Genomic DNA, 15,805 nt, shown 5'->3' with positions numbered 1-15,805 from the left:
GTAAAAGCAAAAACAAATTAAAAAAATAAAAAGAAAAAGACCGGCCTGCTGAAGCACACTAAACAAGGGAAAGAGTCGTACAAACAAGGGAAAGAGATCAGAGATAAAGGCAAAATTACATAGAGCCCTGAAAGCTGAGGCAAGGAGTTTCTATTTGATTCTAAATGTAATGAGATGCCACTGGAACCAAATGTTACCAAATGCTGGTCCTCTGGATACATCATACTAACCTACAGAACATATTTTAAATGCAGATGCTGAGACCCCATCTCTAGAGATTCTAATTTCATATATTTGGAGTGGGCCTTGGAAATTACATTCTGAACAAACAACACCAATCCCTTTCCCTCAATAATTCTGATTTGTGGCCAGTTTTAGGAACTCCCATATCACAGCTGCTCCCTTATCTCCCCTCCCTAATTCTGCAAAGTCTGACCTAAAAAATTTAAGGAATTTTTCAAATACTAGTTAAGAAGAAATTTCTTACCTAAGGTAAATCAGAGTAGCAGCCACCTTCTATTATTTTCTGAATTTATTTAGTCAGTTATTTTGTGAGTCAATTTAATAAGACTTTTAAAAAGACAAAACCTATAGAGTACGTATCGAATCAATCCATTCACCATTCTTATATTCTTGCTGTGACATAATTCTATAAATACAGGGACTATGTTCAAGTATGCACTTGACGACCCTCTCACTATAGTCGTCTCATGAAATGGGTTTCTGCAGAAACATCCTAGCTTTGCTAGAGAGAAAGCTAAGGATGAAAGTGATTAAGAAAACCACTTCAGGTCTTAGTGAGATAAGGAAAGAGGTGCTATCCTTCTATCGACTTCATCCCTGGGCACTAAAGAAATGTGTTTAAGCTATCAACACCCTAGAGGAGAAAGCAGGAAACAACCTCCACCGCAGCAACTTCTTACTTGACACATCCCCAAAAGCAAGGGAATCAAGAGCAAAAATAAACTGTTGGGACCTCATCAAGATTAAAAGCTTCTGCACAGCCAAGGAAACAACCCAGAAAATTAATAGGCAACCAACGGAATGGGAAAAGATAGTTGCAAATGACATATCAGATANGGGAAAAAAAAGAAATGTGTTTAAGGATTTCCAAAGAGAAAGACAAATTATAGAAATCACTTTATAATGAAGTACCACTAGTTCCTCTGGATCCACCTGTCAGGAGGAAATCTACAAATAAGCATGACAACACTAAAAAAAAAAGTTTAGAAATCTTCTAAAAGGCATTTTACAAACACGATGGCTGCTTCTATCCAAAATTGTGACTCAGCTCAACTTAAGCACCATTTCCAAACACCCTGAGGAAAAAGGAACACTACTCCTGTGAAAATAGTATCTTAATGAGCTAACTGCGCAGTACTACATAACCTTTCCAAACACAATGATCAGCCTTATCAGGGTCTATGTTAACTACCATTTTCCATCTCCCCCAAACACATTTAGAACAAACATCAATATCTGCTAAATGTGAGTCATGATTTCATCCTAAAGCCATAAAATACCATCTGCCTATATTGTGGCACATAATGCCATCATTTTTTCTGTCAGAACAAAAACATTAATTCTTCTGAAACACCAGGATTCTTAGGTACACTACAATGGGAATACACAACACAGCCACTCTGAGGTCTGAATAAAATCAGGACTTAGAAGTATAGATTACAAATTGCTTTCCAGACTCCACTCCTCCGGTCTCTCATAATAATTCTGTTTGTTAAGTGATTCAACCACATTTATATGGAACCATTTCAATTAAAATGGAACAATATAGGGGCACCTAGGTGGCTCAGTCAGTTAAACGTCCAACTTCAGCTCAGGTCATGATCTCGCAATTTGAGGGCTTGAGCCCCACATCGGGCTCTGTGCTGGAGCCTGCTTCGGGTTCTGTGTCACCCTCTCTCTCTGCCCCTCCCCTGCTCATGGTCTGTCTCTCTGTTTCTCAAAAATAAGTAAACACTAAAAAAAAAAATTAAAAAAAAAAAAAGGAACACTATATAGAAGCTCACTGTCCTGTGGCTCTGTTCTAATTCAAACACAAGCAGAGAGAGATACAAAACCATGCCATGCATTCATTCACCAACTATTTCTGAGTTCCTACTGGATGCCAGACCCTATCCTGGACTCCAGGGCTGCAGCAGTGACCCAGACATCAAGGAGCCCTTCAGTTTGCCTTATGCCCAAGGCACAATTTCAAAACCACTGCTTATAGTTAATAGTCTTAAAGCATTGCCTTAATAACGTAAATCTCCTACTCCCAAACTCCTGTGGTTCCTCTTCAACACAGTGTGAACCAAATTCCAGAGCCTGCCATGGTCGACCCTCTGGATCTAGATCCAATCTGCCCTTTCAGTTTTATCTACTCAACGCACTGCTTCCTTCAGCTATTCTCATTGGACCACACAATTGCTGCTCATTTCAACCTATGTGCCTTAGCTCATGTGGTTACTCCACCCTGAAAATCTTCCTTCCTGGATGCTCTTTCAGATACCCAAAAACCTGTCTTCAAAAGCTACATTTTTCTAGAAGATTACCATGATTCTTGTAATCAATACTGACCTCCTCTTTTCTACTCCTACAATTTATCTACACTACTCTTTGTGGTCCCAAACCATATGCTATCTTGTATAAGTGTTCATGTTTAATTATAAAAGCAATTCCTCAACCAAACTTAGACATCTTTTGAATTCTCCCAAAAGTTCACATTCAACAAGGAATAGAAATGATTTTGAAATACAACTTCTGCTAATTATTATCATTTTTTCAATGTACATGTCTGGCAAATTTGCTCAAATTCTAAAATAATTTCAAAGTTTTCTAAGTACGTATAGTACTAACAGTATAAATGGTTTATTCTAGCTCAGAAGAACAATTTATGTGTCCTTCCAAAGGACTACTACTGTCAAACAACAAAACTATATGTGCTAAATGTTTTAAATTGCTTTCATAAGATATACTACCACCTAACTGTGTGGGTAGTATGCATGTGGAAGGTACTTAAATAGTATCTCTGAATCACAGAAAAAAACATTAAGATATCTCAAAAATGGGAACAGCCTAAAGATAATGCCCAACAAGTATCAAGAATTTAAAATACTGTCAGTATTTTCTATTACTAATACTTAGGTAAATGTGAATCTTGACATTCTAAAACTGGAAACCCTCTTCTCCCCCGTTCATCACTCTTAGCCCAGAAGACTGATTTACAAAGTCAGTCAATCACTTTCCCTAAAGTGAATCACTTTACATGCCATGAATCACTAAGCAATGACATTTTATTAGTCCATGTCCACTTGTTAAGGCCTATTCACAGTGCTATTAGTCATCATTATAAGTTTGAAAAGGAAATGAATTTTCAAAATCTGTGGTCATGCAACACCAGGTATTAGCTTTAGACTGATGACAGGCATCTGAAGGAATTATCATATAATGAGAACATATGCTACCAAAAAAGCACTTTCCTTAATAATGCCTATACTTGCTTATGTCAAGGGACTGAGGAGTCACTGCTAAGCCTAAATCATAGCCAACAAGCAACCAGTCTTTCAAAACTCTTAAAGACATCTATCGATGGAATGAAATGTCTAGGCCTTTTTCAAGAATACAACGAGAAAAGTCAGTGTTCCGTATTTTATAGGTAAAAATCACGAAGATGTTTATTAAACAAATAGCTCCCCAGGCCTCCCCACTGAGGTTTCAAATCCAGTGGGTCTGTGGTGGGGATTGGTAATCTATATTTTTTTTAATTAGAACCTCAGATGATTCTTATCAGGGTGGTTTGGCAAATACAGGAATAAAATGTCTGACATGTCATGGTAAGATTCTTCATCTTCCTGAAGGTACTCCTCTCTTTTTCCTTCCTAAAGGAAGTAGGCAGCAAAATACTTAGCAAATGAGTTTTTATAATCATAAGATAAATCTAAACTTATCAGTCCCATTCAAGAAGAGATTTTTATATAAAAGTGAATGAAAAAAGGGTACAGGTGGAACAGAGATTTTTCAGTGGAAATGTGCAGAAGGAAACCAATGAATTAAAGGCTGATTCACGTAGGACTGGTTAAGTTTATTTTTGCTTAATGGCAACACTGAACTTTTTCTTTCATTTGGGAAGAGAGGATTAAAAGCTCCTAAGCTTTTCTCACTTTACAAAAATTACTGAAAAGGATTTAAAGACAAATTCTATTTCATTTGTATCTGATTTCCATTACAAAGTTTTGTCTGCCAGCTAAGAAGGCCATATTCCTGTGAAACTGAATAAAATTAATTAAATTAGATTTGATATTCAGTCACACAGCAGGAAAGGTCACCAAGAGGTTTTAAGCAAATGGTCTTGTTCTTCCTCCATTTCATCTCTTCCAATGATTCTGGGCCCTCCCAGCATTATTTATTCATGCCGCTCCCAGAAGAAAACACTTATGATGAACTACTATGGCCTTGTATCTTCTGAGTTGCCACTTTGATTTCCCTTTGCATCTGTGCATGTATCAGAATATAATCAGTTATACAAGATTCAGCTTTAAAATTAGATATTTCAATTGAAAATCATAACTCATTTGAATTTCAGGAGTAGGTGTGGTTGCCAGCATCAATTCCAGGTGAGCTGAGGTAGGATTTTAATGAATCAGAATAAATATCTCCAGTAGGGCTGTGGTCATGTGGCAAAGCAGAATTTACATGATCTGTTTTTATTCTAAATGTTGAAAAATCATAATGCACAACTAACTTCTCCCATAATGATTCAGCCCTTTTTCCTCTATTTGGAGAGGAGTAGTTCCCCATATCTTGAATTTAAAATATCTTTAGTCCTTCCTATATGCAGGTTTGGCAGATTGAGAAAATTTTGCTTCGACATCAACATCTCTGTTTGATTACAAAATTGCTGAGGTTAGGAGTAAGTACTGCTGAAAAGAGAAGAAAACATTAGGCCCAACCACCACATGATTTTACTGTGGTGTTGGAAGGAGGCAAGGGAGCTTTGTAATAGCATTGGTCTCTTTCTTGAAGGAGAATTGTGTGAAGGTATGAAATAAAAAAAAATCTGTTACATTGTACAGTGGATCATGCTTCCCAAAGCATTTTCACTTACGTTAATTTAACGTGAAATGGAACAAGCATAGAAAACCTGAGACAATCCTTCGGAATGTAACAACAAAGGGAAACAAACACACCTGGATCATCTGAGCCTTCCGAAGCCCCTCAGCTTTTATAATTCAACACATTTTCCATCCTGGTAACTAGAAGGTTAAATTACAGGCCATCCCTATGGATTAGGCACCTGGTTTGGCACATTACAAATAAAGACTTTTTTTAAGACCACCTGTGATTCTTTATTTACTCCTCCAGGTTGACAAAGAATTCATGTTTTAAAACTCAGTTCTGGGGCACCCGGGTAGCTCAGTCAGTTAAGCATCCAACTTCGGCCCAGGTCATGGTCTAACAGTTCATTAGTTCGAGCCCCGCGTTGGGGCTCTGTGCCAACAGCTCAGAGCCTGGAGCCTGCTTCAGATTCTAGGTCTCCTTCTCTTTCTGCCTCTTTCCCACTCATGCTCTGTCTCTCAAAAATAAATAAATGTGTTCATAGCAGCACTCTCAACAATAGCTAAAACATGGAAAGAGCCTAAGTGTCCATCAACAGATGAATGGATCAAGAAGATGTGGTTTATCTATACCATGGAATACTACATGGCAATGAGAAACAATGAAATCTGGCCATGTGTAGCAACATGGATGGACCTTGAGGGTGTTATGCTGAGCGAAATAAGTCAGGCAGAGAAGGACAAATATCATATGTTTGCACGTATAGGAGGATTAGGAGGAACTTGATGGAGGAACAAGGGGGAGAAGAAGGGGGGAAATGGTGGGGGAAAGGGAGAGAGGCAAACCATGAGAGACTCTTGAATGCTGACAAAAACTGAGGACTGATGGATGTGGGGGGGAGGAGGGATGGGCATGGAGGAGGGCACTTGTGGGGATGAGCACTGAGTGTTATGTGGAAACTAATTTGACAATAAACTATTTGTAAAAAATAAATAAATAAATAAATAAATAAATGTTAAAAATAAAATAACTCAGTTCTGTTCTTTGTTTTATTATGACTCAAGGACCACTCCATGTACCATCCTGGGACCCACTATTTAATAATTACTGGCAATGATTTCAGTCATATTATAGAACAGGTAACAATAAAGCAGTAAGGTTATTACCATTTATAACCATTGAGGACAGACTAACTTTAGCATGCTGAAGGCAGAAGAATAAGCTATTACCAGCAATTTTCACTGGCAAACCCAGTCCTATGTAGTTAGATATCAAAGACTGTTATTAGATAATGAACTTGGCATCACTATAGGAAAACATTTCCCAATACTAAGAATATTAAAGATCTTACCTATATATAAATTGGATCTGAATTCCACATTGTGGTCTCTCACTGCCATGTCTTGTGCTTCTAAAAGAATCTTAAACAAAGAAAAGACAGGCATTCACATGGCTGATCCTGAACTAGAACAGAACTAAGTTTCTCATTTCTTGTTATCTCTATAATAAGACTACTAATCACATGCCTCTGTTTTACAGTCAATTTTAAAAAGAGAATATTAAATGATAACAGTACTGAGGAGAAGGGATACAGTGAGCTTTCCTTCCTCAGGCAAGAACTGAAAATTCAAGCAACCCAGTCCATTCTGCCAAGTTTAAAATGGAATGTACAAGATGTAAAGGAAGAAACAGCAGCACTGGTAACAGTACCCTTGGTAATGAACATTATGTCTTTGAGTCAAGAGACTTGTCAAAAGTTCAAGAAGCTTAAGAGCTAAATCTTATTAAAATTTCTCAGACTTTGGATCCAAAATAACCATTAAATAACATCAGACAAGTAGAGAAAATCATACTTAAAAATTTTAAGAGTTATTAAATTTATATTCTGTAGATATTTTTAATTAAGTTAACCTCCTCCAGGACCCATTTTAAAAATAGGACAATTGTCAAAAATAACAGAAACCAGGGGCGCCTGGGTGGCTCTGTCAGTTAAGCATCCGACTTCAGCTCAGGTCATGATCTCATGGTTGATGGGTTCTAGCCCTGCGTCGGGCTCTGTGCTGACAGCTCAGAGCCTGGAGCTGGTCTTCAGATTCTGTGTCTCCCTCTCTCTCTGACTCTCCCCTGCTCATGCTGTCTCTCTCTCAGAAATAAATAAAACATTAAAAAAAAAAAATAACAGAAACCAATCTTTGACTCAGAGAATACAATAAAAAGCTGAGTACACAAAAGATACTTAGTAATCGCATTCTTAACTGAATTAAATACAAGCATTACAATGGAACTTCTTAAAAAGTCTGAATCCATCAATCTCAACTACTGAACTATTAAACTAAAGAGATCTGGCTTTAAGTGAGATTTAACTGAAATATAGAATATAATGCTGATATCCCCAGATGCCCTCGTCCCACCTTTTTGAAGTAAGAATACCACGTGTCCACAGGGAAGAAGGTAGAAAGTACAGTGCTGTGGTTTGAGGGAGAAACGGATAGTGGGTGCTGCAGAGGGAGGGAGCTGTGGTTGCAAGAAAGGGGGAGGGAGGGAGGGAGGGAGANAGGGGGTGATGGAGAGGGAGAGGGAGAGGGAGAGGGAGAGAGAGAGAGAGAGAGAGAGAGAGAGAGAGAGAGAGAGAGAGAAGCACACAGGAGAACACACGAGAATGCTTCCCCTTAGTCGATGGTTTGGAAAACGAGAGGTGCTGAATTTTTTGAGTTCTTACAACCAGTGGGGCTGGGTGTTAAAGGCCAGCAGCCTTGGCTGGAATAGAGCCTCACAGGGCACCACGTTGCTCCTGGAGAGAAGGCAGGCAAACAACCTGGGACACACTTCATGGAAACAGCTATCTAAAGAGCACCTGGGGCACACAGTAGGGAGACTACTGCTCTTCTTAGAGCATGTTCCTGAGAGGCAGCATTCACAGAGATGCCTCTCTCGGAACAAAGCGGCTGGCTGGCACCATTTCCCTCCCAGTCCCCCAGCATAAACACAGAGCCACCTGACAGAAGCAACTCAGTGCCAACAATGGCTGCCTAGCTTGTTTACACCAAGCCCCAATCCCCTGTGCTCTTGTGGGGCTTTCCCTCTCAGCCACACTTGCCATAGTCCCAGTGTGGCAGGCCCCTCCCTCACAAGACCAGCACAAGCCCCTGCCCACAGATCTCCCAATGAGAGAGTTCTGGAAGTCTCAGTGTTCTGGTGGAGCTGGTCTCAGGTTTCAGGTCTCATTTCACAAGCCGACCAGAGCACATCTAGTTAAAACTCACCACATTCGGGCCAGGGACAAAACATTGTCCACAGCAAGCAAGGAGGGCCTCTGCAGATGACTGGCCTGAAGGACAGAGCAGCCAAAACACAGCAACAGAGCACATGGAACACACATAGGGACATTCACTGAAGCAATAGGCCCTGGACACTACTTGACCTCTTCTTCAAGGTCAAGTTTACTTTCAGGAGAGCCTAAGTGTCCATCAACAGACAAATGGATCAAGATGTGGTTTACCTATACGACGGAATACTACACGGCAATGAGAAAGAATGAAATCTGGCCATGTGTAGCAACATGGATGGAAGTAGAGGGTGTTATGCTGAGCGAAATAAGTCAGGCAGAGAAGGACAGGCACGTATAGGAGGATTAGGAGGAACTTAATGAAGGACCACGGGGGAGAAGAAAGGGAAAAATAATGGGGGAGAGGGAGGGAGGCAAATCATGAGAGACTCTTGAATGCCGAGAACAAACTGAGGGCAGATGGGGTGGGGGAAGGGGGAGGGAGGTGATAGGCATGGAGGAGGGCACTTGTGGGGCACTGGGTGTTATATGGACACCAACTTGACAATAAACTATTTAAAATAAAAATTTTTTAAAAAGTTTACTTTCAGGAGTAGGAGACATACTGGCTACTTTTTTTTTTTTTTTTTTAATTTTAGACAGAGAGCACATGAGTGGGGGAAAGGGACAAAGGGAGAGAATCATTTTTTAATGCTTGTTTATTTTTGAGAGAGGGAGAAGGAGAGTGGGAAAGGAGCAGAAAGAGGAGAGAGAAAATCCCAAGCGGACTCCACACTGTCAGCACGGTGCCTGACGCAGGAATGAAACTCACAAACCGTGAAAGCATGACCTGAGCCAAAATCAAGAGTTGGATACTTAATTGACTAAGCCACCCAGGCGCCCTAGGGAGAGAATCTTAAGCAGGTTCAGTGCAGAGCCTGATGCAGGGTTCAATCCCATAACCCTGGGATTTGACCTGAGCCAAAATCAAGAGTCAGAGGCTCAACCAATTGAGCTACCCAGACACCCCATAACTGGTTTTTCTAACAGAGGGAAGAAGGCTGGGACTTAGACAAACTGCCAAGACAGAGGAATTTATCCGAAATCAAAGAACAAGATAAGGCCATGGCCAGAGATCTAAATGAAACAGATATAAGTAACATGCCTGATGGAGAATTTAAAGCCACAATCTAAGAATACTCACTGGGCTTGAGAAAAGAATAGAAAACTTCAGTGAGACCCTTACTACAGTGGTAAGAGTTAAAAAAAAAAAAAAAAGAATTAATCAGAGTTGAACAATCAATAAACAAGACTAGAAACATGCTTGATGCAATGAACAACAGGCTGGAAGAAGCAGAGGAATGAATTAATGACCTAGAAGGCAAAATAATGGAAAATAATAAAGCTCACCTAGAACAAAAAATAATGGAAAATAATGAAGCTGAACACAATACGAGAACAGATTAAGGAACTCAGTGACTCCATCAAACATAATTACATTCATATTATAGGAGTCCAACAAGAAGACAGAGAAAAGGGGAGAAAAATTATTTCAAGACACAATAGCAGAAAACTTCCCTAATCTGGAGAAGGAGACAGACATCCAGATCCAGAAAGCACAGAGAATTCCCATCAAAATCAACAAAAGCAGGCCAATATTAAGACACAATATCATTAAATCTGCAAAATATAGTGATAAAGAAAAAAATCTTAAAAGCAACAAAAGAAGTCCTTAATTTACAAGCGAAATGGAAACTGGTACAGCCACTCTGGAAAACAGTATGATGGTTCCTCAAAAAATTAAAAAGAGAGCTACCCTATGAGCCAGCAATTTCACTACTAGGTATAGATCCAAAGGATACAAAAATGATGATTCGAAGGAGCACATGCNTATATATATACACACATATATATATATATATATACACACAATGGAATACTATTCAGCAATCAAAAAGAATGAAATCTTGCCATTTACAAGAATGAGGATGGAGCGAAAATGTATTATGCTAAGCGAAATAACTCAAGCAGAAAAGACAAATATCATATGATCTCACTCATGTGGAATTTAAGAAACACAACAGATGAGCAATGGGAAGGGAAGGAAAAATAAGATAAAATCAGAGAGGGAGGCAAACTATAAAAGACTCTTAAATACAGAGAAAAAACCAGGGTTTGCTAGAGGGGAGGTAGATGGGGAGATGGGCTAAATAGGTGATGAGCATTAAGGAGGGTNAGGGCACCTGGGTGGTTCAGTCAGTTAAGTGTCCAACTTCGGCTCAGGTCATGATCCCACAGTCCGTGGGAGAAGCAACCTGGAGCCTGCTTCGGATTCTGTGTCTCCTGGTCTCTCTCTGGCCCTCCCCTGCTCACACTCTTTCCCTCCCTCAAAAATAAACATTAAAAAAAATCATTAAAAAAATATAAATAAACAAACAAGGAGTTCCCATGCTTACTTGTTTTTATGGGGGGGGTTGTTTTTGAGAGAGAGCGTGACTGTGAGCTAGAGAGAGGGACAGAGGAATAGAGAATCTTAAGCAGGCTCCACATTCAGCAGAGATCCCAACACAGGGCTCGAGCACAGGACCCTGGGATCATGATCAGAGCCAATATCAAGAGTCAGACACTCAACCAACTACCCAGGCACCTCTTTCCTTACTTGCTCAAAAAAAAAACCCCCAAAACAAAAAACAAGACCCATCTTGTGTATATGCTGCCTATAAGAGACTGATTTTAGACCTAGAGACACCTGCAGATTGAAAGTGAGGGGGTGGATAGGGAGCCAGGGTGACTCCATAGGTTAAGTGTCCGACTTTGGCTCAGGTCATGATCTCACGGCTTGTGGGTATGAGGCCTACCTCAGGCTCTGTGCTGACAGCTCAGAGCCTGGAGCCTGCTTCAGATTCTGTGTTTCCCTCCCTCTCTGCCTCATCCCTTCTCGTGCTCTGGCTTTCTTTCTCTCAAAAATAAACAAACATTAAAAAATATATAAAAATTTTTTTAAAAAGTTAAGGGTGGAGAAACATATATCACACAAATGGATGTCAAAAGAAAGCTGGGTACCATACTTAGGTTGAACAAACTAGCCTTTAAAACAAAGATTGAAAAAAGAGACAAAGAAGGGCATTATATAATCATAGTGGGGACAATCCAACTAGAAGATATAACAATTGTAAATATTTATGTACCCAACATGCAAGCACCCAAATATATGAAAACAATTAGCAACAAACATAAAAGGGAATGCCTGGGTGGCTCAGTCAGTTAAGCATCTGACTCTTGGTTTCAGCTCAGGTCATGATCTTGCGGTTCATGAAACTGAGCCCTGCCTCAGGCTCTGTGTGGACAGTACAAAGGCAGCTTGGGGATTCTCTCTCTCCCTCTCACTCTGCCCCTCCCCTGCTTGTGTTTTCTTCCTCTATCAAAATAAATAAATAAACTAGAAAAAAAAAACAGAAAGGAACTAATTGATAATAACAAAACAATACTAGGGGCCTGGGGTGCCTGGGTGGCTCAGTCAGTTAAGCATCTGACTCTTGGTTTCAGCTCAGTTCATGATCTCATGGTCGTGGGATAAAGCCCCACACTGAACACGGAGCCTGCTTGGGATTCTCTCTCCCTTTGTCTCTGCCCCTCCCATACGTGTGCTCTCTAATAATCAACTAAAAAAATATTTTTTTAATATAGTAGGGGACTTTAACACCCCACTTACATCAATGGACAGATCATTTAAACAGAAAATCAACAAGGAAACAGTGGCTTTGAATGACACACGGGACCAGATGGATTTAACAGATGTATTTAGGACATTCCATTCTAAAACAACAGAAGACACATTCTTTTCAAGTGTACATGAGACATTCTCCAAAACAGACCACATATTAGGTCACAAAACAGACCTCAACAAAAACAAAAAGACTGAAATCATCCCATGCACCTTTTCTAAAGACCGTAACAGTATGAAACTACAAGTCAAACCACAAGAAAAAACCTTGAAAGACCACAAACACATGAGGGATAAACAACATGCTGCTAAACAATGAATGGATCAACCAGCAAATCAAAGAAGATATTTAAAAATACATGGAAACAAATGAAAATGAAAACACAACAGTCCAAAACCTTTGGCAAGCAGCAAAAGCAGTCCTAAGAGGGAAGTATATATATAGCAATACAGGTCTACCTCAAGAAGCAAGATCAATCTCAAACAACCTAATCTTACACCTAACAGAGCTAGAAAGAGAAGAAATGAAGCCTAAAGCCAGCAGAAGGAAGGAAATAATAAAGATTAAAGCAGAAATATGGGGCGCCTGGGTGGCTTTAGTCGGTTAAGCGTCCGACTTTCGCTTAGGTCATGATCTCGTGGTTCATGGATTCAAGCCCCGCGTCGGGCTCTGTGCTGACAGCCTCTGAGCCTGGAGCCTGTTTTTCAGAGTCTGTCACTCCCTCTCTCTCTGACCCTCCCCTGCTCACGCTGTCTCTCTCTCTCTCTCTCCTAGAAATAAATAAAAAAAAACAAAACAAACAAAAAAAGATTAAAGCAGAAATAAATGATACAGAAACTAAAAACACAACAGAACAGATCAAAGAAACCAGGAGCTGGTTCAAATACCATTATCACATTTGTACATACTGATACAGCTACATTCAGAAAGGGAAGAGTCTTTAGAACTCATTTAAGCAATTCCACCCAGGTTACAAATAAGAAAACTGGAACCACACAAGTTAAATGTTTTTATCATCACAATAAATGATAAACTGTCACAGAAAAGATTAGACTCCAAGTCACTTAAGTCCCAAGCCAGCGCCCTTTCCACCCAATTAGTTATCAAATCACAAACTCTCAGTTATGGTGGAAATGACCAAAAAAAAGTATTCTAAAAAAAAAATCTACCAAGACCCAATTCATTAAACACTTCAGGGGAACCTAGGTGGCTCAGTGGGTTAAGCGTCCATATTTGGCTCAGGTCATGATCTCATTGTGGGTTCAAGCCCCGCATTGGTTTCTATGCTGACAGCTCAGAGCCTGGACCTGCTTCAGATTCTGTGTGTCTCTCTCTCTCTGCCCCTCCCCTGCTCTCACTCGCTCTCTAGCTCTCTCTCAAAAATAAACATTAAAACAGTTTTTTAAATAAATAAAATAAATGGTGCAAATAAAAGCATCTTCGAGAAGAAACAACAAGAACAAAACCCAAACAAAAAAACTTAGGGTACACAACATTCCTAAGGTATTAAGACATCAAGAAAACTGAGTGCCCTGAATCGGTATTATATGAATGATGCATTTATACCAGAGAATTCAGGATTGAGGCCGAGCTTACTAATTCCAGCAAGACAGCTATGCACTCCCTCCCCACAAATCTTAGTTTACCTCTTTAATTATTTGGGCCCCTTTTTTGTCACTGAATTCCAGTTGAGCCAAAGCCTGGTCAATGGACATTCCTCGTATCTAGAATTAAAGGGTAACAGACAAGAGAAGATAAATTTGTTTAAAAAGTCAATGTTCCCTTTTCAATGAAAAGCAAAACCCTTTTACATAATACAAATAGCTTCTAAAAGAAGCTAACCAGTTATATGTCAATTATATCTCAGTAAAACTGGGGAGGATTTAAAAAAAGTAAAAATAAAAACAGCTAACTAAATGCAGGCAAAGAAGAAAACATATTTGCAAAGGGATGCCACCCTCTTTAAGCCAAAATCAAAGTTAGGGGCACCTGGGTGGCTCACCTGGTTGAGCATCTGGCTCTTGGTTTTAGCTCAGGTCACGATTTCACGGTTCATGAGTTTAAGCCCCATGTCAGGATCTGTGTGGACACTGCAGAGCATGCTTGGAATTCTCTCTCTCTCTGCCCCTCCCCTGCTCTCTCTCAAAATTAAATAAAGTTTCTTTTTTTAACATTTTTATTTATTTTTAAGAGACAGAGACAGAGCCTGAGTGGGGGAGGGACAAAGAGTGAGTGAGACACAGAATCTGAAGCAGGCTCCAGGCTCTGAGCTGTCAGCAAAGAGCCCAAAGCGGGACTTGAACCCACAAGCCATGAGATCATGACCTGAGCCGAAGTCGGACGCTAAACCCACCGAGCCAACCAGGTGCCCCGTAAAAACTTTTAAAAAAATTATTAAAAGAATCAAACGTAAACACTTTAGCCATAAAACTTAGATTATAAATGTTTCAGTAATATTAAGAGAGCAGGTGTGAGAGAGACCATAGGGTGGCAAGGACCACACTAAGCATTAAAGGCATCTCCTTCTCCTATAGGATAAATATATTATATGTATATCTAAGGCTTTATCTTTTCTTAAAGTTCCTTCTCCTGAAAAAAATCTTAAACAGCAATAGTTTTGAAATAGGTTGAGTCAACTTTTAAGATAAATAAGCTTACTTCCTGGATCCTCTTAGGGTATAGTGAGCTCCCGATGTCTTTTTCTAAATACCTATGTAACCAACATGATTCAGTTTCTCAGAAGAAAGGTAAAAATTAAGCAAAATCACTCATCTCTGAGCAATTATTTGTGGACTACCTACAAACTGTCTGAATATATAATTATATTTCTCCCTTTTGGGAGAAATCAGGGCAATGTTTTTCGATTCTTAAATCTTGGTGGAAAGTTTATAGTTTATTTATAGTCACTTAGCTTACCAATTTTGCCAAATACCACATCTTGTCTTTGCTGTATTTTATTTGCCTTCGACAATGGTAGATCTCCTTACAAACAGGAAAAAGAAAAAAAAGTTAGCAAATTGATCAAAATAACAATAACATACACTGTTAATAAAGCTTTCACTTTTTATGCCTAATGAAAATGCTGCCACAGGAAATAAAAACATTATTAAGAATTTGGAGATTATTTTTCCTTACATTAAGTTGTATTTTTCCAAATCATCACTATGTTAAAAAGACTATTAAAGGCAGAAATAGAACTACAACCTGGCTACTTTGTGCCAATATTTGCAACATTTCTATCCAGAGGAATAGCAAAAGATTTAATTTTGATATAAAATAATAAATTTCAAAATTTATTTTGAAAACACTTAGTTGGCTAAAAAGAACAAAAGAAAAGGTACAACAAAAAAGTCTCCTGTCATGAGGAGAATAATGGTGAAATGGACAAAATAAATGTTTTCATGGGATAGTCTTGGTATTTGGTAAGAGCACAGGTTCTAGAATCAGACTGAGTTTGAATTCCACTTCTACCATCTACTAGCTATAGAATCCAAGCTATTTAACCTCTCCCTGCCTAAGTTTCCTCATTAAAATGAAAATCATAGCACCAACTCCATAAAAATATAGTAAGAATTAAGTAATCTAAGAAAGCATTTTACAGTGCCTAGGCACATGGTCAGATCTTAGTAAGTGCAAGCATTTATTATCTTCTATTTATAGTGGTAGGTATGTCCCATTTAAATTTTTTAATCAATCATCCACTACACAACTTACAGTTCACAAAGTACTTTCCAAGCCCATTATTGCATTTGCTCTCACT

The 15,805-nt window shown here is 39.1% G+C and overlaps 1 protein-coding gene across 3 annotated transcripts in view; it reads right to left on the bottom strand.

Moving 5' to 3' along the window:
• Nucleotides 1-15,805, bottom strand: part of MRPL22 (mitochondrial ribosomal protein L22) — a 30,588-nt gene that overhangs the window by 1,260 nt on the left and 13,523 nt on the right. For all 3 annotated transcript variants that reach the window (XM_077780715.1, XM_077780714.1, XM_077780713.1), the window contains exons 4-6: nucleotides 14,962-15,027; nucleotides 13,692-13,769; nucleotides 6,407-6,476 (exon numbers count right to left, since the gene is read on the bottom strand). In XM_077780715.1, the coding sequence (XP_077636841.1) occupies nucleotides 6,407-6,476; nucleotides 13,692-13,769; nucleotides 14,962-15,027 (214 nt within the window). The remainder of the gene's footprint in view (nucleotides 1-6,406; nucleotides 6,477-13,691; nucleotides 13,770-14,961; nucleotides 15,028-15,805) is intronic.

The sequence above is a fragment of the Crocuta crocuta genome, unplaced genomic scaffold, assembly GCF_008692635.1.
Source record: "Crocuta crocuta isolate KB4526 unplaced genomic scaffold, BGI_CrCroc_1.0 scaffold343, whole genome shotgun sequence".
Lineage (NCBI taxonomy): Eukaryota > Metazoa > Chordata > Mammalia > Carnivora > Hyaenidae > Crocuta > Crocuta crocuta.
Note: the sequence above shows the minus strand (reverse complement) of the source record. Positions and strands in the feature narration are given on the sequence as shown.